The sequence below is a fragment of the Pholcus phalangioides genome, unplaced genomic scaffold (assembly GCF_987345545.1).
Source record: "Pholcus phalangioides strain wild (caught in Gottingen) unplaced genomic scaffold, Ppha-v1.0 ptg000008l_1, whole genome shotgun sequence".
Classification (NCBI taxonomy): Eukaryota; Metazoa; Arthropoda; class Arachnida; order Araneae; family Pholcidae; genus Pholcus; species Pholcus phalangioides.
Window position 1 is genome coordinate 50,278,857 of NW_028301601.1, and position 24,381 is coordinate 50,303,237.

Below are 24,381 nucleotides of genomic sequence, written 5' to 3' on the forward strand. Positions count from 1 at the left end.
AGGTGCATCTGAAAAAATATTTCGAGGTTGACATGGAGGACGAGGAGGATCCAATGGGTTCGCTTGAATCGAGGGGCGATGACAGAAAAAAATTTCAGAATAAAGGGGTGATGGAACAAAAAGTTTGGGAAACTGTGGGATAGATTGTGCATCCAAATATCAACAAAGATGTTCGTTAGCTGAAAAATTCGTAAGCCGAGGCGTTCGTTAGCCGGGGTTATCACTATATATGGAGATTGTGTGCGATGAGGTAATAATGGAGGCGATAATCTCTCGCTGAACTTTCTCAGAGCAAAACTGAATTCGTCACCCCGATTTCCGTTTTGCGAAATAACGTTTTATTTTTAGCCGCCATTTACGATATGAGGTTTGACGATTTACTCGAACGGATCTCATGGCGACTTTATCTGATCGCCTCATCATCATTATTATTGGTATTATTATTATGCTCTATCTTATCTTTTCTTTGGTGCACGCAATAGTCTTGGAATCAGTTGCTTGTGTACGAGCTTATTCGATTCGGGCAACACGCTATAGGCCCCGTACACGTGAACAAAGAGTGAACCCCGGAGGCGCATGTGCATAAAATGAGCAACGAACCTTATTAAAATTGTGTGTACATAGCATGGATGTGTCCATCGTCTTAGGCAAGCTTGATTGGCCTTGTGTAGTCGCTAATATGCTGTTTGTGCCTCGGTATCAGCTCGTGCTTGTCCCTAATACCTACCGACTTTGATCCTTTATTATCTTCCTTAATTCTACGATTGAGAGGGTAGCATGTACTTGACCGGTTAATCAGTGTGTTCAGGCTTGTCCGTCGATATTTGAGGAAATCCATGTCTTCATGTACTGTTGAATAAACATCCAAGCAAAATATTTCGAGCCTTACATGTCACAAAAAAGGCTAAAAAAAATCTTCTGTTGAATGTGTTACAGATGGGGCCAGATTAACGCGGGGGGATTACGCCAGATTAATTCACTGGGCCGAGAAATATTAGGCCCGTAAAAGAGGTTGAAATACAGTAGGCCTATACCTAAAACGTGTGCATCAAAAACATGGCCCCCTTCAAAGAATAATATTCGGCATACAATTACATAAAAGAATAATTAAATCGTTTTCTTATTCAAGCTCACAGACACCCCCTCCCTCATCCTGCGTTGAATTTTTACCAGTAAATTCAAGGAAATTTATAATTAGAGAAAAATATATGATCGGTCTTTAGTCTCGTCTCTTCTCTAGAACGAGTCCTTCCTGAATTGATTTTGAAGTAACTTTTAAAGTGCAAAAATATTAGAGAAATATATGGATCGCTCCTTTGGTATCCAGGCTGTTCTCTTCCTGCATTAATTTCGCAGTAAATTTTTAATGGAAAAAATATTAGAAAAATATTGTCGATCCTTGACCTCTTGGCTGAGCTCTACCTACATTGATCTTGCAGTAAATTTACAGTGCGAAAAACTGGAGAAATTTGTGGTCGATCTTTGGATCCCTAAACCGAGTTCTTCCTGCATTGATTTTGCAGTAAGTTTTGCTGTAAAAAAAAAAAAAAAACTGAAAAATATATCATCGACTTTTGACCTCTAGGCCGAGTTCTTGTTGCATTAATTCTGCAATAAATTTGTAGCGCAAAAAAATTTTGAAAAATACATAGTTGATTTTTGGGCCTCTAAGCTGTTCTTCCTGGATTAATTTTGCAGTAAATTTATAATGAAGAAAAATATGGCCGATCTTGGGGCTTTTAGGTCGAGTTTTTCCTGCATTTATTTTGCTATAAATTTGTAGAGAGAGAGAGAGAGAGAAAATATGACTAATTTCATAATTAATGCTGTCCGAATCCCACTGCTGCCACAGTGGTGATCGGCTGAAGTTTGTTTTCTGCGGAATTTCATAAATTCGAGGTACGAATCCGAGTCGATATCCCCGTTGAAAAATCACGTCACAGAGAGCACACAGCAGGCCTGCAATGATACCTCAATTATTCAATCATTACACTTCACTCATACTCAGAAAAATTGACGGTACATGGCAGCACTACACATAACAAACATAACACAGAAACAGGCCTCACTTTAGATTCACGACTCATACATGTATAGCTTCCAGCGTGGCTGAGGTCTTCTTCGACCACCTGCTAAAATCTCTGCATTGAGACAGAGCGGTGGGGGCCATAATCTGGTTAGGAGAGAGAGGGGGGGGGGAGGTCCTATACGCTGGAGACTTACCAGCTAGCATAGATATCGTAAATCGCAGCAAAATGCCGAAGTCTTGCGTTGATTACAAAAAAATGGACAATTTTGAAATCTAAATTCAGGCATGTGAACTGATCAGTCTCAATTACTTAACACGACACGGCTGGTGTTTAGCAAGTTTTTAATTACCCTTGAATTATTCATCAAACAGCATTTTCCTCTACACGTGCTCGACTCTTATATAATCATTTACCTCAAGGTGAAGAGAAGTGCGCTCACCAAGGCATGACATTGACTTAACTGTACAAGGCCTGCTTCTTGTTAGACAGCCTTAGGCTAATAACATACGCGTATATGCCTTCCGTTACAAGACAGAGGGGGAAAAAAAAGATAGGCCATTTCGCGTTATCACGAGGAATATAGAGCTTCAGGCTAGATAGAATTCATTGGAAAGTAATGGTACACTTCATGGATGTCACGTATTCACAAGAAAAATAGAGATAAAGTGTTGTCTGATGGCCCATTATTTTATTGAGGGTCTGCTGTGATGTTACGCAGTCACGATGATGGGACGTTGTAGGACCTAAAGCATATGGTAAACGTGTGTACAAAGCATTAATAATATCTCTTTCTCCCCGGAAAGTGGGCAACATCCTTTCGATGGAAAATCATACCGACATTGCATACTAATAGCCTTGAACGTGAGACTTCCGTACATGCTTGTTGATGATGCTCGGTTCCTCTGTTGTGTGTGTTGCTTTCCTCGGCGAGATGATCATCAATAGTAAATTCATGAGATCTCGGTACTGCAGGGTAATGCTTATCAAACTTCTGTGATCCACGTTCCCTTACCCAGAATAGCTTGAGAATTTCATTCAATAAAAACATTATGAATATAGTGGTCGGTATGTATTAGCAGTTGACGTGTGAAGCGTGATATCCGATTAAGCGAAGCCAACACCGTGCATTCATAATCCATAGAAGAACCACTTGAAAGCACCGGGAACAAGGAACACGCCAATGACTCAAGCACACAACATTAATACCCTTGACGAAGGTTGGCGACGCACACTTTGAGAACCACTGCTGTAGGTTCCCACATCCCGTAGCTAGTCTTCAAGGCTAGAAGCTTCCATGGCCAGGGACGCCGAAAGTTTTTTGAACCTGGAGATGCTCGTCTCTCTTGAGCTTTATGCAGGGAATTTTGATTTCCGAACCGATTCGAGTGGTGGTGCTTTGTACCCGCGACACCAATTACCGTTGGTGCTCGAGCACTCACAGCACCCTGGCTCCGACGCAAATGTACAGTGGATCCCGCTTGAAACGTTTTTCGAAAAAACTGTCGATAAAGTGGTAAAGTAACTGTAAGCGGTAAACTTTGAATGGAAAATCTCGATGAGTATTAGTAAGAGCTGGTGTCACGAAAAGGAGTCGTACTAAACGGGAAGACGTTCTAACTGGAAACGTTATTGGTAGTATCCATTCTATATACGTAATAAGTTTATAGTTGTATTAAATGAGGAATAATATAAGACTCACATATACTCCTTGGGAAAAACCCTGCTAGACCCTTCAACGCAAACTATGCACTACCATGTGGGTTATTAGAATGACCAGAAGGTTGCCGAGTGACAGGCGTTAATCAGAGCCAGTTTCTCGCATGGGCAAACAAACGGGTACGTGCCCGAGACCCACAAACTTTCACACGAAAGTTTCGGGGCCCCTTTGGATGCAGAAATTTAATTAGTTTTTTTCATTTTTTAACAAAAACAAAATATCAGGAAATATTTTTCATTTTTGATCATCTAGGGGGGGGGGGGCACTCCATGCCTCCTCTACCCCGTACACCTCTGTCTCAAAGAATGCTATACATAAATGGTCCCGAAATTTGTATCTGCCCAGGGAACGAACTTATGAGGAACAAGCCCTGGGTTTGATTCGGAGTTAGTCAAGCTGAAATTCTGGCGTTGGTCTTGTATAGTTCCCAATTTCAAAGCATGAATGCGAACTAGCTTTGACGTTGAAAAACTTGTGACGGAATTCCCTGAGAAATTCCAAAAAATACATTTATTTTGATGCTATTCGCTTCTAATTTAAAAAAAAAAGAGATGACACAATACAAATGACACACATCTCTAGCATGAATCTCCCGAATCATGTCCAGCATGAGGTTCCCAGAAACATATATACACACACGGAAAACATACAGAACCTCCACTGCGACGGCATTCACATTTGAATTACTCACATTATATAATGTAAACAATATATGTGAGTAATTCAAATGTGAATGCCCAGCACTGTCAACGGAGGCTGTGTTTGATTATTCCCGTCGCAGTGGAGGCTCTGTGCGTTTTCTGTGTGTGTATATCGCATATTCCGTAAAACGAAAGGGAACCAAAACTGCCCAGCACTGTGGACGGAGGCTTTGTTTCCCGTCACAGTGGAGGCGCTGCATATATATATATTTTGTATACATTGTGTATTTAGACCATTCTCAAACCTCTTCCACTTCAACATGCCAACTACTTCTTCTTACTTGCCCACAACTCTTATCCACACTTCTTTCGAAATCCCAGGTTGTGTTCTCCGGCCCTTATGTGCCACTGGGAGCCTAGTCAATGTGTTCAGCTCTATCCAGTCAAATGGTCTATTAGTCAAATGGCTTGTCCGTTGCATCGAGTTGATGGCTGCCTTCATGGGGAGAACGACGCGAGTGATTCGAAACTTGCGAGCACGGGGCAAGGAGAGCCACCACTATAAATCTTTGCTAACTTTTCCGACACAACTGATCACTCTGAGGTGAAGTTCCGCACCCCTTAAGTGCCCCACGTAACAATCTCACTTCAAGATCACTTTCCAGATCATTTGAGCTGCCAACGGTGCATATCCAGATCAATCAAGCGACCCCAAGTCACATTTCCGAATCACTTGAGCGACCCACGGCATAACTCCAGTTCACTTAAGTGGCGCGTGTAACATTTTCAGACTTTTTAAGTGGCTGGAGGCACATTTTCAGATCACCACAGTGGCCCACGGCAGGCTTTGAGGTCACTTGAGTGGTCCGCTGCATTTTTATAGATCACTTAAGTGACTATTGGCACATTTCCAGATCACTTGAGCAGCCTGCGGCGCACTTTCAGATCACCTGAGTGCCTCGTGGTAAATTTCCAGGTGACTCATAGGGTCCGCGGTACATTTTCTGATCATGTGAGTTCGAGGCACATTTCCCAGGTCACTCAAGTGTCCTGCCACATGCTTCCAAACCAATAAAATGATGAACACTTCCCTAAAGGTTGAACACCCCTGCCGTAAAGGCATAAAACCCACCTAGGCTAAGGAATGCAAACGGGCGAATACGCGAATACTGACCGCCATGCAATTCAATTCCGTCACCGAATGGCAATTTAAATTTTTTATGAAATGCCTGCGAGACCGTCAAATGAAAGCCCAACCGGCTGAGCTCCATTCAGGGATTCTGGCACAGTCATGTCCCCAAAATCCTCAGATCGATTTTCCGGTAAATTTATAATGAAAAAAAATAAATAAATAAAAGAATATATATATGATTCTGATCCTTCGGGCTAAAGCCCGTCAGCCTTCTACTTGGGCGGGGGGGGGGGGCGGCATTGGCGCAATCTATTGGTTATTCTACTATTTATTCTAGAAGGAAAGGCTAGAAACTCTCTTTCGTAGGATTGGGGCAAGGACAAATACCGATCGATATCTCATTCAAAACTATGCATTGAGATGCAAATCATTTCGTTCCAGGAAACAATTATTATCAATTCACAATCTTGAAATCGAAAAGAGAAAATGGAGGTATTATTATTATTATTATTCTTTTTCTTAATGGAATTTGGATTGATGGCCTTGCCTCACGCGAGCAAGCCTCGGGATCCTTCAGAAGTTCCGAACGCATATTAATGTTCCCCTTCCGTGTTACTCCAGTCTGTATCAATCCGATCAAAAGAACTCTTACGTAATGTCAGTTTGTTTTTCGATCGGTTAATCCGGCGATTCCCGTGTGTGCAAAATACCCACCTCTTGTATATGCCGCCCTATCAAGGCCGTAGCGGAGGGAAGGGGGCATGGGGGGGGGGGGTGCCCCCATCCCGAAATTTGAGAAAATGCTGAAAAGAGGGGGGGGGAAAGATGGCCAAATCTATTGTTCTATCACTTTGGTTCCCCCCACCCCACCGAAATGCAAGTGGCTCCCCTTCCGAACGAAATTTCTGGCTGCGGGCCTGCACCCTATACTTCCCTTTTGCACTAGCTTTCCCAACCTTTCTGTACCCAAGGACCAGTATCATTTCTAAAACAATTTGACGGACCTGATTAACAGCATGAGTGATCGCATATGTCCCGTATTTTACAAGACATGATCGTAGTTTCGTACTTTTGGCCGTTTCGACTTCCTCTATACCGGTGGTTCTCAAACTTTTCAAGCCATGGAGCACTTTCTGTGCAAAAAGTTCATTGCGGAGCCTGAGGAACACTAGAAGTCACGCTCGACCCTGTGTGTGCGCAACAAACATTTTAGTTTCGATGTCTTAACAAAAATGTCCCGTTGTTAGAAAACGAAAAAGTAATTTGATTAAATATTTTTTATTTATTTAGTCAAATTGCCCGTCTTTTGAACTGACTTCTATTTCAGGCGTCAATTTTGATTTGATCGCAGTTATTCTACCGACAGATAGAAAGAATGGTAGATAATTCTACCTGCTCTTTTTCCAAGAGTTCGTTCATAACTTAGAACATTCACCCAATGCTGCCCGGGGTTAATCTCAAACCAGTGAAATGGGCCAGTGAACAAAATTATGTTTTTCCTCACACCGTAGTCCGTTCTCAACCTACTTGGAGCAGTTCAAAAAGACAAGCCACGACAAATGCCTATATGGGGGCAGTGGGCAGCCACGCCGTTCGAGCATTTTTAAAGCGGAATCGCACCTCCACGGTGGACGGTTGATGAGATAAAGGCCGCATTAGCACTTACAGGACACCCTGTATACATATATTACTGAAAATGATTTAATAAGGAAGAGAGAGAGAGAGAGAGAGATGCTTAAAACAGCGTTCCCAACTTTTATGATGTCATTTACACCTCGCAGTGAAGGTCAGTGCGCTGCGGATCCTTCTGTGGTGCCGGACAATGCTTCACGCACTCCCTGTAGTGTCAGAAGGCCAATTTCGACGCCCTACCGCCCCATAAAATCAAAAATGTATTGTTTTTTTATTTTAATTTTATAATTTGCGTATCACAAAAAGTTTAAAAAATAGCAGTCTTACCGCACAAAATGCGTCATTCATGAAAGGGTAGTAAATGATAATGATCCCGCGGGACTCCTTACAAACTTACCTAATTACGGATCTCCGGGGGTCGCGGACTACAGGTTGAAAAACTCTGGTATAAAGTTTGGGAGTTGGGATCCACCGGATGCGTAAGAAGATTGCTTACCCCTTAGAAATGCATAGAAATCATGCGGACCCTCTAGAAATGCTTAGGACACTAGTTCTTAACCCATGGGTCATGACCCAAACTTGAGTAGTAGGGACTTCCCCGGTGGGTCGTACAAATCCAATTTCAACCAGGGATTCTTAGCTATGGATCACAACCCAGGAAAGGCCTCAGAAAACCCATTTGGTCCGACGGCCCATGATGCTCTTGAGTAGGCCCTGCGTGGCTTAGGAGGTTTTTGTATCCCTACAAATTCGCAGACTGTCTGCGTACTCTTGGAGATACGTAGACACTCGCATACTCCTTGTTTAGTGCTCTTCATACAGTCGAATCCCGTTTTAACGAATACCGTTATAGCGGAAATCTCGTTTTAACGAACGCTTTTCCAATCCCCCCAAATAAGTTTACGTAAGAACAATGCTAGATAACCTGGAATTTCTTCATAACGAAATTTCATTTTAACGAAGTGATTCCTCCGGTCTCCTGGCGTTCGTTATAACGGGATTAGACTGTAAATAAGGAACTTAATTTATTTCACGGGTCATAAAAATTTCAACGCATGAACATATCTCCAGATGACCTTGTCATGCCCTCGAGAGGGTCAATCAACACTCACCCAACCTAACTCTGATTGGACTGAGAAGGGTATCTCGGATATCTCTCGGACGCACTTAGTTTGTCAATGAGCCGTTTATCGACGGGAACTCTCATCGATCAGGTGCTAAATTTAACCCCTTGTCTATCCCTACGGGCAACTAGTACAGAAATGGGGGTAGGGCGGGGAGGGAGAAAAACAAAAATGGCTTCTGTGTTGAAGAGCTTCTGGGACTCGATGACCGAATGAACTACAGCCCTCATTTGAATTTTTTCTCGTCCTTTTTCAAGAACAGTTTTTCAATGGAAGAGAGAGAGAGAGAGACTCTCCATCCCTTCGGCGAGGATATTATATCGAACAAAATTCCAGAGCTGACCCTGAAAATTGCGCCAACTAATGATTTTTTCTGGGCTTGGCGATTTCGTCTTGGACCTTGGCACGATATTCGTTGTTCTGATTGGTTTTTTTTTTGCACATTTGTATCTTGTCTGGGGGTTGCTGGAGTTTGGCCGATTTGAGATAATATAGAAGGCAATGGCCATAAGATAATGGTTTTTTTTTTTTGAAGAGCTTGAGTCACGTGTGGTAATTACATGCGAGCTGTCCTTATATCTGGCGTGGAGCTGTGTGTGTGTGTGTGTGTGTGTGTGTGGGGGGGGGTGATCGGGATGATTATCCCCATCCCCACACGAAAGGTGATTATTCATGAAAATTTTCGGAACTTCTATGTGGTAATACAGTCCAACCCCGTTTTAACGAACACGTGTTATAGCAAAAATCTCGTTTCAACGAACACTTTTCTAATCCCTCAAATAATTTTACATAGTAACAATGCGAACAACCTGAAATTCCTTTATAACGAAATTTCGTCATAACGAAGTGATTCTCCGGTCTCTTGGAGTTCGTTATAACGGGATTCGACTGTATTGAATTTTCAATCAATCCGATGAAAATTATCCCGATTAACGATATTACGATATGTTAATCAATATTACAAATACAAGAAAACTTCGACTAAAAAACTGGAAAAACCGGGACATTTTTTTGAAAAAAAGTCGGGACGGGGGACGGGGGGAAACCAGGACTGTCCCGGAAAATAAGGGACAACAATCTGGGACCTCTGATCGACTAATTTTTAGCAATTTGTAAAATCACCTCCTTCAACACCGAGCTCTAAAAAATAAATAAATTTACCCTGCATAAGATCCGGTCATGCCTTATATGGGGGTGCGCGGTTACACCGGACCCCGCGTTTTGAGTGGAGCCCCGCACTTTTTTTTTAAAAATAACGTGATCTTCACGTATTCCCAAGAGATATGCATGATCTGTCCAGGGAATTTGGTAGTGTTAATAGACATCCATGCCCGAACCGGAATTCGAACCCAGACCTGAGCAGTCAGAGGCTTAAAGGCCAGTCGTAGTCCAGGCTCTGTCCCTGGTGGGAAGTGGAGTAGTTAGGGAGCTAGTCAGAGGCTCCCTAACCACTCCACTGCCAGGCGGCCAATTGAATTTCAATCAATTCTGGAATCATTCCTTTCATTCATTCTGAATTTCAATCAATTCTGGAATCATTTCTTTCATTCATTCTGAATTTTAATCAATTCTGGAATCATTTTTTTCATTCATTCTGAATTTCAATCAATTCTGGAATCATTTCTTTCATTCATTCTGAATTTCAATCAATTCTGGAATCATTCCTTTCATTCATTCTGAATTTTAATCAATTCTGGATTTCATCCATTCTGAATTTTAATGAATTCTAGAATCATTTCTTTCATTCATTCTGAATTTTAATGAATTCTGGAATTATTTCTTTCATTCTGAATTTTAATCAATTCTGGAATTATTTCTTTCATTCTGAATTTTAATCAATTCTGGAATTATTTCTTTCATTCTGAATTTTAATCAATTCTGGAATCATCCCTTTCTTCCATTCTGAATTTTAATCAATTCTGGAATCATCCCTTTCATTCATTCTGAATCTCAATCAATTCTGGAATCATCCCTTTCATTCATTCTGAATCTCAATCAATTCTGGAATCATCCCTTTCATTCATTCTGAATCTCAATCAATTCTGGAATCATTCCTTTCATTCATTCTGAATCTCAATCAATTCTGGAATCATTCCTTTCATTCATTCTGAATCTCAATCAATTCTGGAATCATTCCTTTCATTCATTCTGAATCTCAATCAATTCTGGAATCATTACTTTCATTCATTCTGAATCTCAATCAATTCTGGAATCATTACTTTCATTCATTCTGAATCTCAATCAATTCTGGAATCATTCCTTTCATTCATTCTGAATTTCAATCAATTCTGGAATCATTCCTTTCATTCATTCTGAATTTCAATCAATTCTGGAATCATTCCTTTCATTCATTCTGAATTTCAATCAATTCTGGAATCATTCCTTTCATTCATTCTGAATTTCAATCAATTCTGGAATCATTCCTTTCATTCATTCTGAATTTCAATCAATTCTGGAATCATTCCTTTCATTCATTCTGAATTTCAATCAATTCTGGAATCATTTCTTTCATTCATTCTGAATTTCAATCAATTCTGGAATCATTCCTTTCATTCATTCTGAATTTCAATCAATTCTGGAATCATTCCTTTCATTCATTCTGAATTTCAATCAATTCTGGAATCATTCCTTTCATTCATTCTGAATTTCAATCAATTCTGGAATCATTCCTTTCATTCATTCTGAATTTCAATCAATTCTGGAATCATTCCTTTCATTCATTCTGAATTTTCATGGGTGCTGGAATTATCCTCTGCTAGTTATTTTTCTTATTTCGATTCATCGATTCTCTGAATTTTCATCAGTTTTCAGACAATTTCTTCCCTTAGGTCCCAATTTCAATTGGTTTCGGAGCTCTTTCATCAGTTTAAAACTTTCTTCATTTTTTGTATTAATTTACATTTAATAGCGTCTATAACTTTTTTGGTAAAGCTATTTTTCCATCATTCCTGTATATTTTGTAACAATGTATGAATTTTCGGATTCCCGTATGGTAATTCTATGCGTTTCTGTTTCACAGTTTACGGAGAGGACCCGGTGTCAACGCCCAAGATGCTAGTGGATACACGTCGTTACACCATGCTGCGCTCAATGGACACAAGTAGGTCCTTAATATATATATATGATATGATATTTGAAATATTTATTAAGGATGAATAATGGCAAAACGTATTTCAATATTGGTTTTAAAATGCTGCTGAATGTGATGTTTTTTTAGGGACATTGTGTCACTGCTCTTGCAGTACGAGGCCTCGACGAACGTCGTCGACCTCAAGGGTTCGACACCACTCCACCTGGCGGCGTGGACGGGAAACACGGATATCGTGCGCATGCTCTTGGAGCAAGGACCTTCTGTTCCTAACGTCAACCTTGCGGTGAGTATTGACCAGAGTTGAAAATTTCACCCTCCAGACAATATGTATGTTCTAGATTAGTGATTCTCAGCCCTTTTTCTCCCATGGCCCTTAGGACCATATTTTTTTCCCGTGGCCTCCTGTGTTACCCAGGGCTCCTTCTCTAATGCGGGAGACCCTAAATGAATTGAATCTAGTCAAAACAGTATTTATAATGAACGAAAATTCTATATGCAAGGTCGATCTGGGCTCTTGACCAGGAACGGGGTGATCATCGCTTCTAAAAGTCGAATTTTATGGGAAATGACAGTCTGTGTCCTGTAAAATATGAAACCTACATAATAAATAGCCCTCTTTAGGCACATCACCCTGGATTCGCATCTACCAAGAGCTAGAATTCGGGCAGCTTCCTTCTTATGGGGGGTTGTACGTAGGGCCGCCTCAATACCATGAGTTCCCGTTGAAGAGTGTTGCGACTGAAGAATCCGTGAACTGCCCACAGAATGGACCATCTTAATGCATGGGCCCATCTGAGTCAGGCCACGGGGAGGGGGGGGGGGAGGGAATCCTCTAGCCTAGAGGTGGGGAAGGGCTTATGATTTTTGAGAGTAAACATGCATTGTCTTTAAAATGATGTTTCAATAAAATAAATGTATGAGCTCTGTTACGTCTAGCTAAATACGAGGCTCCAGAACATCACCTCTCCCGTGGGCCCATATCGACTTTTGGAAAGGGAACAAGGATTCTTTTCCAGAGGATTTTAGATCACTAACCTCCAAGAAGCATTTTAAATTGACAGAAATTGCTTAAACCCTTCACTCATAATTAGAAAAATGTATGGCAGATGGCAGAATTCACGCGTAACACGCAAGCACTACACAGAAACAAACTTCACGGTAGGTTAACAACACGTACCAATTCATTAAAAATTCCGTAGAGGAATGTGTAAAGAGGTGCATGTACGGTTACCCCTCGAACTGAAATGACGAGTTCACAGCTCGCTCTGAAATTGTATGTCGGAGCAGTGCTGCTTGAAAATAAATTGCGGTTCAAGTGGTTAAGCAGTAGTCTTCAGTTCCGTCCATCGCTTTGCTGATTCAACGGTGACGATTCCGGTGGAAACAGAATTTCACGCCTCGTGATAGAACCCACTGGCACACTAAGCCAATGCCGGGTATCCTCAAAGCACCGCGCTTTGCGGGTTCTTTATCTTTGGAACGTCATCCATTCGGTTCATAAATCCCTCGATTAATCTTTGAAAGGCTGGTTGATGCTCATCTAAAGACTAATACATCACCAAACATTAACTCCTGCCATATCGCTATACTGCCATTCACTGCCATTGATGAGTTGGGTTGGGGAAATGAAGGTGCCATCTATCGGTGGCCATCTCAAGATCGTTAGGGAATATATTTGTATTCCTCCTCGGGTTTGAACCTGGGATCGTGACGGCAACCTTCAGGATGGTAGACGAGCGTCCTGTCACCACGCCACTCGGGCGCTACAGGCTGTAAAGTCCACAGGGTATTAAATCCAACGTCGTTTTCGATTTGTTTTTTTTTTGCATTTGCTTTAACGTAACATTATCGATTTTGTGAGCTTGAACATAGTGTTACAAAAATTATGTAAATAGTGATAATATTTTATTATTTTTCATTTCTTCACCTGTAAATATTCGATAACGTGTTTTTTGTAAATCCCTCAAAATATCGCCAAGTTGGAAAGTTTGGCGACATCTCCGATGAAACGACGTGGCGTTGCCATCGGAAATAAGTGGAGATCGCGAGAACATACCAGGAATTTCCAGAACCCTGCTTTTTCCTGTATAAAGTGATGCCACGACAAAAGATGCATAGTCAGATTTTTGGACTTCATCCTCAATGCGAGGACTCTTATTTGCAGGCCGCTCTCTGATTAGCGTATTTCGTGAAATCGCTGCCTGTAAATACGTGTAAAATAGTTGCTCTCCGTCAATAAATCCGTGACGTCCTGCATTTCGTTTCATCCTCCGCTCATTTTCAAGGACTCGTGAGAGAAGTTATCCGGGGAACAATAGCTACAAAAATCTCTCTACTTATTAGTAAAGCCACCTGAAGTAGTCCAATCAATGATAACTTCGCGCGGATATTTAAGCTATCCGTGTTGAGGCCATGTCACATTATGCAACATCTTTTTTGCATCCTCTGTCTCCTTTGTCAACGTATTGGATCTCGCGATTTAGTGTTGCGAGTGAACGTATGGGTAACCGAAAGCACTTGGCTCAATTGGGATATTATTGAATGCCAGTTCCACAGATCACTAAATTAACCCACAGCCTGTTTAAACACCACTGAATCAGCAGCGGCATGTTGACTGATCAGCTGAGTGATCTGCGGCTCATTCCCAGATCGATCACTCAAGTGACCCGTGGCACCCTACCCTCTCCAAGCCAATAAAATGGCACGCTCTCTCGAAAAGGTTGAGCACCCTCGCAGTAGTGCTTCGCGGACACACACGCACACGTAGCACCCCCCCCCCCAAAATATTGTCGGTAAAATTCTGTTTTTCTTCGGAATGTAAGTGACATTTTTCATTTTGAATAATGCATCTCCGTTTCCGTCCGCAGAATCACGACAGAGAGACGCCATTGCATTCCGCTGCTCAGTACGGACATACGGAGGTTGTATCCTTGCTACTAAAAGTGAGTACATCAAAAAAAATGATTCGAAAAAAACATTCTTACATGGTGTTCGGAATTGTATATTTATTTTGCTTTCATATTTTGTTCTTCTCTCCACTAAAAGTGAAATGCCTACGTGTCTGGAAACGAGGAGCGTTTTCCTTACCTCGGTCACGATCCAGCTGAAAAATACGTGCCGAATGTCTATTTCACTCGCTTAAGACATTATTCTCGTGAAATGATTCTCACTCCGTCATTCCTCGTCTATATATACAGGGTGGAAACTCGAGTCCGTTTCACCTCAGTAAATCGTTGCCTAGAGAAACATGCTTTTAAATTAAAAAAAAGTATTTCAATAACACGCCCATCGTAGGTGTGTCGTTTAGTTTACTAAGGGCCACATACAGAGTGCATAGGAAAGTTCTTCTATCCTGCAATAACTTGCGAACCGTTAATCCTACGGGGGGGGGGGGTGATTCCTACTGAACGGCTCCCGCAAATGAGATACATCACAAAGGATATCATGCATAATAATTATGTGCCTGATATATAGGGTGTCCTGTAAGTCCTAATATGTCCTTTATCTCATCAACCGTCTATCGTAGTTTCGTTTTAAAAAATGCTCGAAAAATACCTTTTACCAGTTTTGAGAGTTAAATGAGTGTGTAGCGAAATAGAAATATAATTTTTTATACTGTCGTCTAACTTCCAATGAGAAAGTTGTTGCCCTGTCTCTCCTGGGGCCAAACAAATTTTTTTTTTTTTTAAGTTTCCAAGTGCAATAGTTGCTGAGATATTCGAATTCAAAAATCGGAGAAAAGTTGGGGCAAGAAAAGTATAAATGAGGGAAAGGAGCGTTGGCCGTTAGTTTTTGCTGTTCTTTACTAACGGTTTTCCGATTTGTGAATTCAAATATCTTATCGAATATCTATGCACTTAGAAACATGGGATTTTTTTCTATTGGCCTCAGAAAATACAGGGTAACAATTTTCTAATTGAGTTTTTCAATTAGAATTATATAGATAGGCACCCTGTCCGTGCACGTATAAAAAACTCAATTTGGATTTTTTAATTTGCTACACAGTGTATGTTCGCTCGAAAAACTGGTAGAGGATAAATTTTGAAAGCCTTTTAAGCATTTTTTAAATTGAAACTATACCTCGACGATAGACGGTTGATGAGATAAAGGCAGTATAATAACTTTCAGGACACCCTGTATAACGGACCTCGGATTGTGTACTGTAAATTCGAGTGCCATTCTTTGTGATTACAGCAGATATGTGCCGTTTTCTTGGGGGCACGCGGCATTGTCCTGATCGCAGTAGGAATTCTTCAAAATTTGCAACGTGTGAAGTTTGCTTGTGCGCACTCTGATATACATCCACTCTTCGGGAACCCTTCGATAATTCTTCGAGATGTGAAGTCGGGTGTCTCTGGTCCTTCAATATATTTTCAACTAGGCTTGTAGAAACCGCCCACAAAAAGAAATCGAGATTTCTGAGGTTTGAGGATCTTGGGGGGCCCTAATGTGTACTTGAACTTGGCACCGTACGTGCGCCTCCTATTATTACCATCCGCAAACTATTCCACTCTGCAAAACCCTGAGATTGATATGTCCTGAGTTTAGCGCTTACGTTCGTCAACTATGAAATTATCAGCGAATTCATTGGGCCGGTTCTGTAAGAATCACAAATCGCTCCGTAGAAGCATACTTCAATCAGCGAATTCATTGGGCCGGTTCTCTAAGAATCACAATTCACTCCGTAGAAGCATACTTCAATCAGCGAATTCATTGGACCGGTTCTGTCAGAATCACAAATCACTCCGTAGAAGCATACTTCAATCAGCGAATTCATTGGACCAGTTCTATAAGAATCACAAATCACTCCGTAGAAGCATAATTCAATCAGCGAATTCATTGGACCAGTTCTATAAGAATCACAAATCACTCCGTTGAAGCATACTTCAATCAGTGAATTTATTGGGCCGGTTCCGTATTAATAGTACCGGAAAGTGCATTAGTTGATGAGATATTTTTGAATTGAAAATCACTGAGAATGAGAAAAAGAAGCGCATAAACTAACGGACAAGCTCACCATAAGCGATTCTTTATCTCATTTTCAGTGATTAGCGGATTCAAATATTGCACTTCAAAAACGTGGAATTTTTCTCAGTTGGTCTCAGGAGAGACAGTGAAACAGCTTTTCAATAGAAAGTTAGAATACAAAAAGGGACCGTATGAAAAAATTAAATTCCATACCTCGGTACATTAACGGCCGTTGCCAATATTTATGACATATCCAACACAGGAGCGCTATCGGAATACTTTTTCCTCGGAAAAGTATTTTGAGCAGTCAACGTATCCGAAGTTTCTAAATTCAATAGAAAATTGAAAAAATAAAACCATATTTAAATTTAATTTAAATATCAATCAACAGAAGAAAAATTTGCTGATAATTTCTTAAATTACTAAATATTGTGAAATCGGGTAAAACTTTGTCATGCTATATTAAAAAAATGAGTAATTTCTAGTGGCTTGTTATTAAAGCCATTAGTTTTAGTTTTTCCTATTAGTAGGAGATAATGGTATGTTTGTAAAAATAATAACTTCAATAGCACGCCACTAGAGGACACTTATTCGCTGAATTTTAGGATCGCACAATGTCACCCCAGAAGTGGCATAATTTCACTTCACATTTTACGGTATATACAGTCAAACCTCGTTAGTGCGTCACCCGGTTAACACGTCACTCCGCTTACCCGGTGACTTTTTGGAAGTCCCAATTATCCTCAGGCAGGAATTGGCACAGCTATGTCTATTGTATATCACAGCTATTGGGATATATATAACACTCTTGGGTTTGACTGTATACATATATTTACCTTTTTCTTTGCCATAAAGCAAGGTTGTTCAACTTTTAAGAGAGTGCAGGCCACTTCATTGGTTTGAAAACGTGTCGCGGGCCGCTTTAGTTACTCGGGTTGCAGCTCCACAACACTTAACTGATCTGGAAATGTTGTGCGGGTCACTTGAGTGATCTCTTTGTAAATTTGCCACTTAGTTTGCCACATTTTTTTTAAATTATAAAATTAGGTTTGAAGTCAGTGGGTCACATCAGATGACTCTGAGGCCCGCGAGCCATGGGTTGAGAATGCATGCAATAAAGCCTATACACAGGGTGTCTCAAATTGTTTGCACTGTTGATAGGTTTGCAACCACATTGACTTCAGAGGAAACACACTTATAATTGCAAAAAGTTTTCAAATGACGTACGGTTACTCAAAACGTCTTAATTTTCCAAAAGGGACATATACAGTCGAATCCCGTTTTAACGAATACCATTACAGCGAAAATCTCGTTTTAACGAACACTTTTTTTTATCCCCCAGATAAGTTTACATAGGAACATTTTTAGGTAACCTGTAATTTTTTTCTAACTAAATTTCGTTATAACGAAGTGATTTCTACGGTTTCTTGGAGTTCGTTATAACAGGATTCGACCGTACATGAAAAAAATTAACTTTTTATGTAGCCCATGTGTGCTAAAAATACCTATCAGTAAAATGTAAATGTGGCTTATCATTTACAAAAAAAATTCATATTTTAAAATGCAATGTTAACGAAATATTTGACTTTCGAATTGCAAAACGTAAATTGAATTCAAAATTGTAAAAATTGCAAAAGTGTCGAAATGATTGTTAAAAAAATTTAATGCTTATTTAGTATAAATAGAAATAAATAAATAAAAGGGTTGAGTTTCACACATTCAATTTGTGTGCAGTCCCTAAAAATGGCAATTTTTGAGTATGATGTCTTACCTAATATACTGTATATGGATTCTTAACCTATGGTCACGACTCAAACTTGGGTCGCTGGGGCTTTCGAGATGGGTCATTTAGAGCAACTAACAGACAGGGGCTCTAGAGAGTAATGAGTCCTGATTCAAATTTGATTCGCACGGGCTCCCGAGAGGGGTCGTGCAATAATACGTTTACAGCCAGCGATTCTTGAGTTATGGGTCACGAAATGAACTTAATTCGCAGGGGCTGTGCCGAGATGGGCCGTAAAAATCCACTAAAACAGCCAGGGAATCTTGAGCCTTTGGTCCCGATTCGAACTTCATTCAAAGAGTCTTCCGAGATGGGTCGCACAAATACACTTACGACCAGGGATTTTTGAGCTGTCGGTCACGACCCAAACTTGATTCGCAGGGGCTTCCGAGACGCGCGGGTCGTACAAATCTACTCACAGCCAGGGAATATTGGGCCTGGGCTTTAAGTGTGTCACAACCTAGGTTTGACTGATTCATGAAAACTGTGCCAACACCGTGACAAGTTGCCAGAATAGTGATTTTATATATTTAATAATCTTGATAAATATTTCATTTAAAAATATTATGAAACTTTTTGGAAATTACTTTTCGGAGCAAGATCTACATTGAAATAATTGGAATTTTCAGCATTCTTAGGGGGCTGTATAAAAAAGTTCATTCAATTTTTTTTACGTATACGACCCCCCTCAAAATTTTTGTGAGATTTCAAGTAACTGCACGTCATTTGAAAACATTTTGCAATTGGAAGTGGGTTTCTGAAGTCATCGGTCGCAGAGATAGATATCCGTTGTGCAAACAATTTGTAATACCGTGTATAGAGATCCGGAAATTTCGTCTCCGACATTTCGATCCCGGACCTTTCGCCTGCCGTGACCGTATGAGTGATCAAATTTTGAGTGATCGTATGAGCGACCAAGTTACTCCCGTATGAGTAAGCGAGAGTGAATGACGAAATGAATGATCAAGTGAGTGGCTGTACGACTGAGTGAAGGACGATATGAATGATCAAGTGAGCGACTGTATGAGTGAGCGAGTGAGTGAGTGGCTGTACGACTGAGTGAAGGACGATATGAATGATCAAGTGAGCGACTGTATGAGTGAGCGAGTGAGTGACCGTATGAATGACCAAGTGAGTGTGCGAGTGACAGTATTAGTGATCAAGTGAGTGACAATATGAGTGACGGTATGAGTGTGCGCGTGATCGTATTCGTAACCAAGTGAATGTACGAGTAACCGTATTCGTAACTAAGTGAATGTGTGAAGTGGCCGTATTCGTGACCAAGCGAGTGACCGTATGGTACTGTTATATCGTGGGCAATCGATAAAATATCGTTATATTGTGATTTCACTGAAATGTCGAAGTTGAAATGTCCGGGGTGAAATGTCCCACTCACTCGATCCCTCATACGGTCACTCACTTGGTCCCTCACCCGGTCGATAACTTGATCACTAATACGGTCACTTACTTGGTAACTCATATAGTCACTCACCCACTTACTTGCTCACTCACAGTCACTCACCCCGAATTGGTCACTCATACGGTCACTCACCCATTCACTTTTTCACTCACATGGTCACTGACCCATTCACTTTTTCACTCACATGATCACTCACCCATTCACTTTTTCACTCACATGGTCACTTACCCCTCCAATTGGCCACTTATACGATCACCCACCCACTCACTTCGTCACTCACGCTGTCAGGGCAGACAATATTTCCGGGACGAAATGTCCGGAGAAGAAACGTGCCAGGGGCGAAATGTCGGAGACAAAATTTCCGTATAGACGTTACTGTACCGTCAAGTTTCATTCGAATCGGTCCAAAAATAAAACGGACTTCACGTGCGTCCAAGTGCCATTCCCTGTTTACTTGGATCATTTTACTAGTTTTTGATTACGATGCAGTATTGCATGTGTTACCGTTGCTCTTTGTATGGTTGCAGCACGAAAGTGACCCGACCGTGAGAAACCTCAAAGAAGAATCTCCCCTCGACCTGGCAGCCCAGTATGGCCGACTGGAGACGGTACAGCTGTTGGTGGATTCGCACCCGAACTTGCTCAAAAGGCACTCTTCCACGAAGCATTCCCCTCTACACTTAGCCTCGAGGAATGGCCACAGGAACGTCGTCAAAGTTTTGCTGGAAAACGGATTCGACGTCAACCTCGTGGTAAGTGCCACTTCCTCCTCTTATTTCTGAGAACACACAGAACACCCCCCCCCCCCGATAAATTTTGAAACTTTTGTTTGCTCTCATACTTTGGGGCCATTCAAGTGTTACGTAGGCAGAATTTTGGCTATTTTTTGACCCCCCGAGTAGGTGTGCAAAGTAAGACCTATGGGGATGGTTTATTAATTTTTAATGTGGTGTTTCATTGAAACATAATTTTACAAAATATCTGCGCTTTTCAGTGCTGAAATGAGAGGCCTTTAAAGGAGGCGAGATATCTCGTCAATGCCGCTCAAAGGGTTAAGTAAAGAACTGAACCCCCTCCTACCGTCAGAAAAATTACGTAAGTCGGCTAAAGCCTCCTACACTGTAGGAAGGAGACTTCTCTGATCCCCTTGCTCTCTAAAATATGAAAAATTTAAAAAAAACCAAGAAACGTTCCGAACCTTTGATCCACCGGCGTGGGTCCCCCCGAAGAAAAACTTGAAGTCAATCCCGCCCCCCTAAAAAGGTTCCGCCTCTTCAATATCGTCACCCATGATATGTAACCCTTCATCAACACCCCCCCCCCATCTTGCTTACAGCCCATGTCCATAGCATCTACACGGGTGGGGCTGTGAGGGATCCAGCCCGGAAACGTGACGATTATTATAATTTTTTTTTTTTTCCTGTTTTCCACGCTGTAAATTTACTATAGAGGGCCCATGAAAGGTCAGGCTTGACAGCCCGCAGAAGATATAACCCATAAGCCCGGCTGCAGGATGGGGGGGGGGGGGTAAGCACATGCCTGTAAATCTAATCAGCGTTATAGGGATCCCGGACCAAGTGATTTTCTGAGAGGCCCCCTCTACCCCATTGGAAGTACCAGAAGCATAAGGCCTTTTAATTTACAGACATACTTTCGAAAATCATAGATCATTTCCCAGTTTCATATTTTTATACACTATTGCTTACGTAATCACCATTCGAACTTCGCCTTGTCATCAAAAATCAGCAAATGTGAACCCCCCCCCCCCACACCCCCATATGTGTTTTCGTAATACTTGGATAGCCCCTTAGAAGGGGACCATTGAAAGGTTTCGGGTAGGCTGAGACCTCGGCTCCAGAATGTGAAAGGAGTGGCCCCTGATACTTCCTTCAAAAAAATGAAATAAAAAATTTACAAACACGCATGTTTGTAAATTTCTTTAAACAAATTTCTTTACAAACACGCATGTTATTCATGTTTTAACAGGTGGAAAGCGGCAGCGCCCTTCATGAAGCAGCTCTGTATGGTAAAGTTGAAGTTGTTAAATTGTTATTGGAATATGGTGAGTATCAAATTTCGGATAAAAATTGTAACATACCAGGTGATCCAAAAGTCACTGAGAAAGTTAAAATTCAATAACCTATTAAAAAATAAAAGATATTTGTACGATGCGGTTTTTGCATCGTACAATGCACATTACCAGCTGGTAAGAAGACATAAAATTGAGGTTACATTGGGCAGGTGCTCACAGAGATACGTACGTCACCAGTAGGTCTCGAAGGGGACCCACGAAAAACTATAGACATAGACAGGGTCCATAGCATACAGGGCGTATGACATTTTACTGGTGAACCGTTGATCCTAGAGACATTCTTCCAATTACGACAACGTATAGCTGCTGAATTACGGGCTCTGTGAAAGGTGACGTTTCGCCCACTCCCGAGAAAGCGCCCTCTCGCGCTCCGACCCCACATTGTATGGTGAAATTATTCTGACTATATATGAACATCGTGAAATCTCCAACTATAATAGTACTGGTGCTTTTAGAGTTAAAAAGGCTAAAAATTTTCTCGAGATGTCCAGACCTAATGTTCCGGGTCTCTGACATGTACTTGTGCTATATATGGCAAATTGGCAAATTTCTCCCTTCTGGCACTGCCAGAATTGATACACTGCATATGTCATTGTACATACTTCATGACTTACACATATTATATTCCCTATTTTTATCATTATCATTTTTATCTACATTATTATATCCATATAGCATTAATCGCATCACTATTAAGCATGTTGCATCTTCAACATCTTGCTCATCATTTGGTGACTTTTATCATCATTTATTCATATTGCATCATATTAACACATATTAGTATCAATTATCATCAATATGTTAAGTTAGTTCCTGTTAATTCCCGAGGTAAAGATGCACTTCCAGCCACATTTATAAATTTTTCGCCATCTTAGAGATGGTGTGAGATGACTCTCAAATTGTCATCGGCCCCCTATTCTCTTATACCAACCATTGCTTCATTTGCATTTAATTGGCGGAGCGATGATGAAAGAGGTGCTGTTAAAGTCTCATCTACGGCAACCCCATACACGAGATTCTTATAAGCTACAAGATTTTTGCTCCAATTCAATCCAGTCAATCAGTCATGAAGCTAAATAAATTTCATTTACGTGAAATTTGGCATAGGTAGTTCCTTGAAAGGATTGATAGAGAGCCGACTCAACAGGCTCGCAGGCTATAGTGAATCACAATGAGCACGGTTCACGTTGTTTGTAAAGAGTTCTGGACGAAGCAGGTATAGGATAAAGCAGCTGGTACAGCAGTTATAAAGCCGGTATTTGTTGTTCCTTCTAAACTGTCCTCCTCAACAGGCAGCGCCCGTTTCCCATAAGTTCGGGTCGTGGGCAAATATGAATTTTCGAGGCCCTTATGTACAGGATGATTACTAAATTCCCCTTGTTGCCGTATTTTACTGGTGAACCGTTGATCTTAGAGACATATTTCTAATCAGAATAAAGTATCCAAATAATGTGTAGTACTCAGATATATCATTCATGCAAAGGTTTTTAACAACTGGCTGATGCGAAGATGTACAGGGTGTTTCAAAAAGAATCACCCGATTTAAAATAATCATAACCATTCAGCTTTTAATCCGTTTTGATCGAATAATGTATAGGTAGAAAGAGGGAAATCCCGAGTTCGCCGACAGGTAGCGCTAACGTTCTTCCTTCGGCCTCCACTTCAGTGTCTGTCAAGAGTGGCTTTTCCCGCAGTTGGAACCGATTCGGATGACTTCATTTTCCAGCACCGCCACACTGGAGTTTAGACGTTTGAGAATTTTTGAGCAATCGCATTCCTAAACGATTTTATCGGCCGTACGGGACCTGTCGATTTAGTTAAACATCACTTGACCTCCAAGATCGCCTTACCTCACAGTGTGCGATTTCTTCTTGCGGAGGGTTATAAAAGACTACGCCGAACTGAAGATACGTATAACAGCAGGCGTGGAAGCAGTGGATGCAAACATGCTGGCAAAAGTTTGGGACGAATTTGACTACCGTATAGACATATGCCGTGCATCTCGAGGTGAACATATTGAGCACCTTTAATTTGGTTTGTATTAGCCATGTAATACAAAATTAATCTTGAGTGCCTATGTGTGTTCAATATTTTTCGTAATATACGCATTTCAAATCGGGTGATTGCGTTTGAAACACCCTGTATTTAGGAAACGAGAGAAAACGCACCTCCTCTCACTTTCCGGGTAATCACCCAGACCGCTACAGAGGCAACGAATATCGCAATTCTTTCCTTGGGGCTCGTGTACACTGAACGGGACCGTACATGGACTGTCGGGCCCAACTCACAAAGCTCACAATTGCTGATACTGCCATCAGATGGTGACTTACCCGAGGATGATGAGAGTGACATCCTCCTCGGATATGTCATTCCCATGTTGCAAGGGTTTGTATAGTTATTGAAATATAAAAATTAACTTTTTATATGGATAACCTGTGCTCAAAAACCTAGTTGGAAAGTTGTTGCCCTGTCTTTCCAGCGACCAGCAAAAGAAATTCCACGTTTCCAAGTGCAATTATTCAGTGAAATATTTTAATTCAAACATTGGAGAAGAATTTGGATAGAATGGAATAAATAATGGAAAGAAGTGCTGTCCGTTAGTTTTTTTTTCCTGTTCTTTCCCAACTTTCCTCCCATTTTTCAAATCAAATATCTAAATGAACACCTAGAAACATGCACTTTTTTTGGTGATATCATGACCTCAGGGGCTCTTTCCAGCATGGCCCAGGTCTTCGACCACCTACTTAAATC

The 24,381-nt window shown here is 41.0% G+C and overlaps 1 protein-coding gene across 2 annotated transcripts in view; it reads left to right on the top strand.

Annotated features, from left to right (window-relative positions):
• The window catches only part of LOC149084457 (ankyrin repeat and sterile alpha motif domain-containing protein 1B-like), an 85,275-nt gene that overhangs the window by 12,919 nt on the left and 47,975 nt on the right, over nt 1-24,381 (top strand). For both annotated transcript variants that reach the window (XM_089234861.1, XM_089234862.1), the window contains exons 2-6: nt 11,296-11,376; nt 11,494-11,650; nt 14,235-14,309; nt 20,066-20,290; nt 21,525-21,600. In XM_089234861.1, the coding sequence (XP_089090987.1) occupies nt 11,296-11,376; nt 11,494-11,650; nt 14,235-14,309; nt 20,066-20,290; nt 21,525-21,600 (614 nt within the window). The remainder of the gene's footprint in view (nt 1-11,295; nt 11,377-11,493; nt 11,651-14,234; nt 14,310-20,065; nt 20,291-21,524; nt 21,601-24,381) is intronic.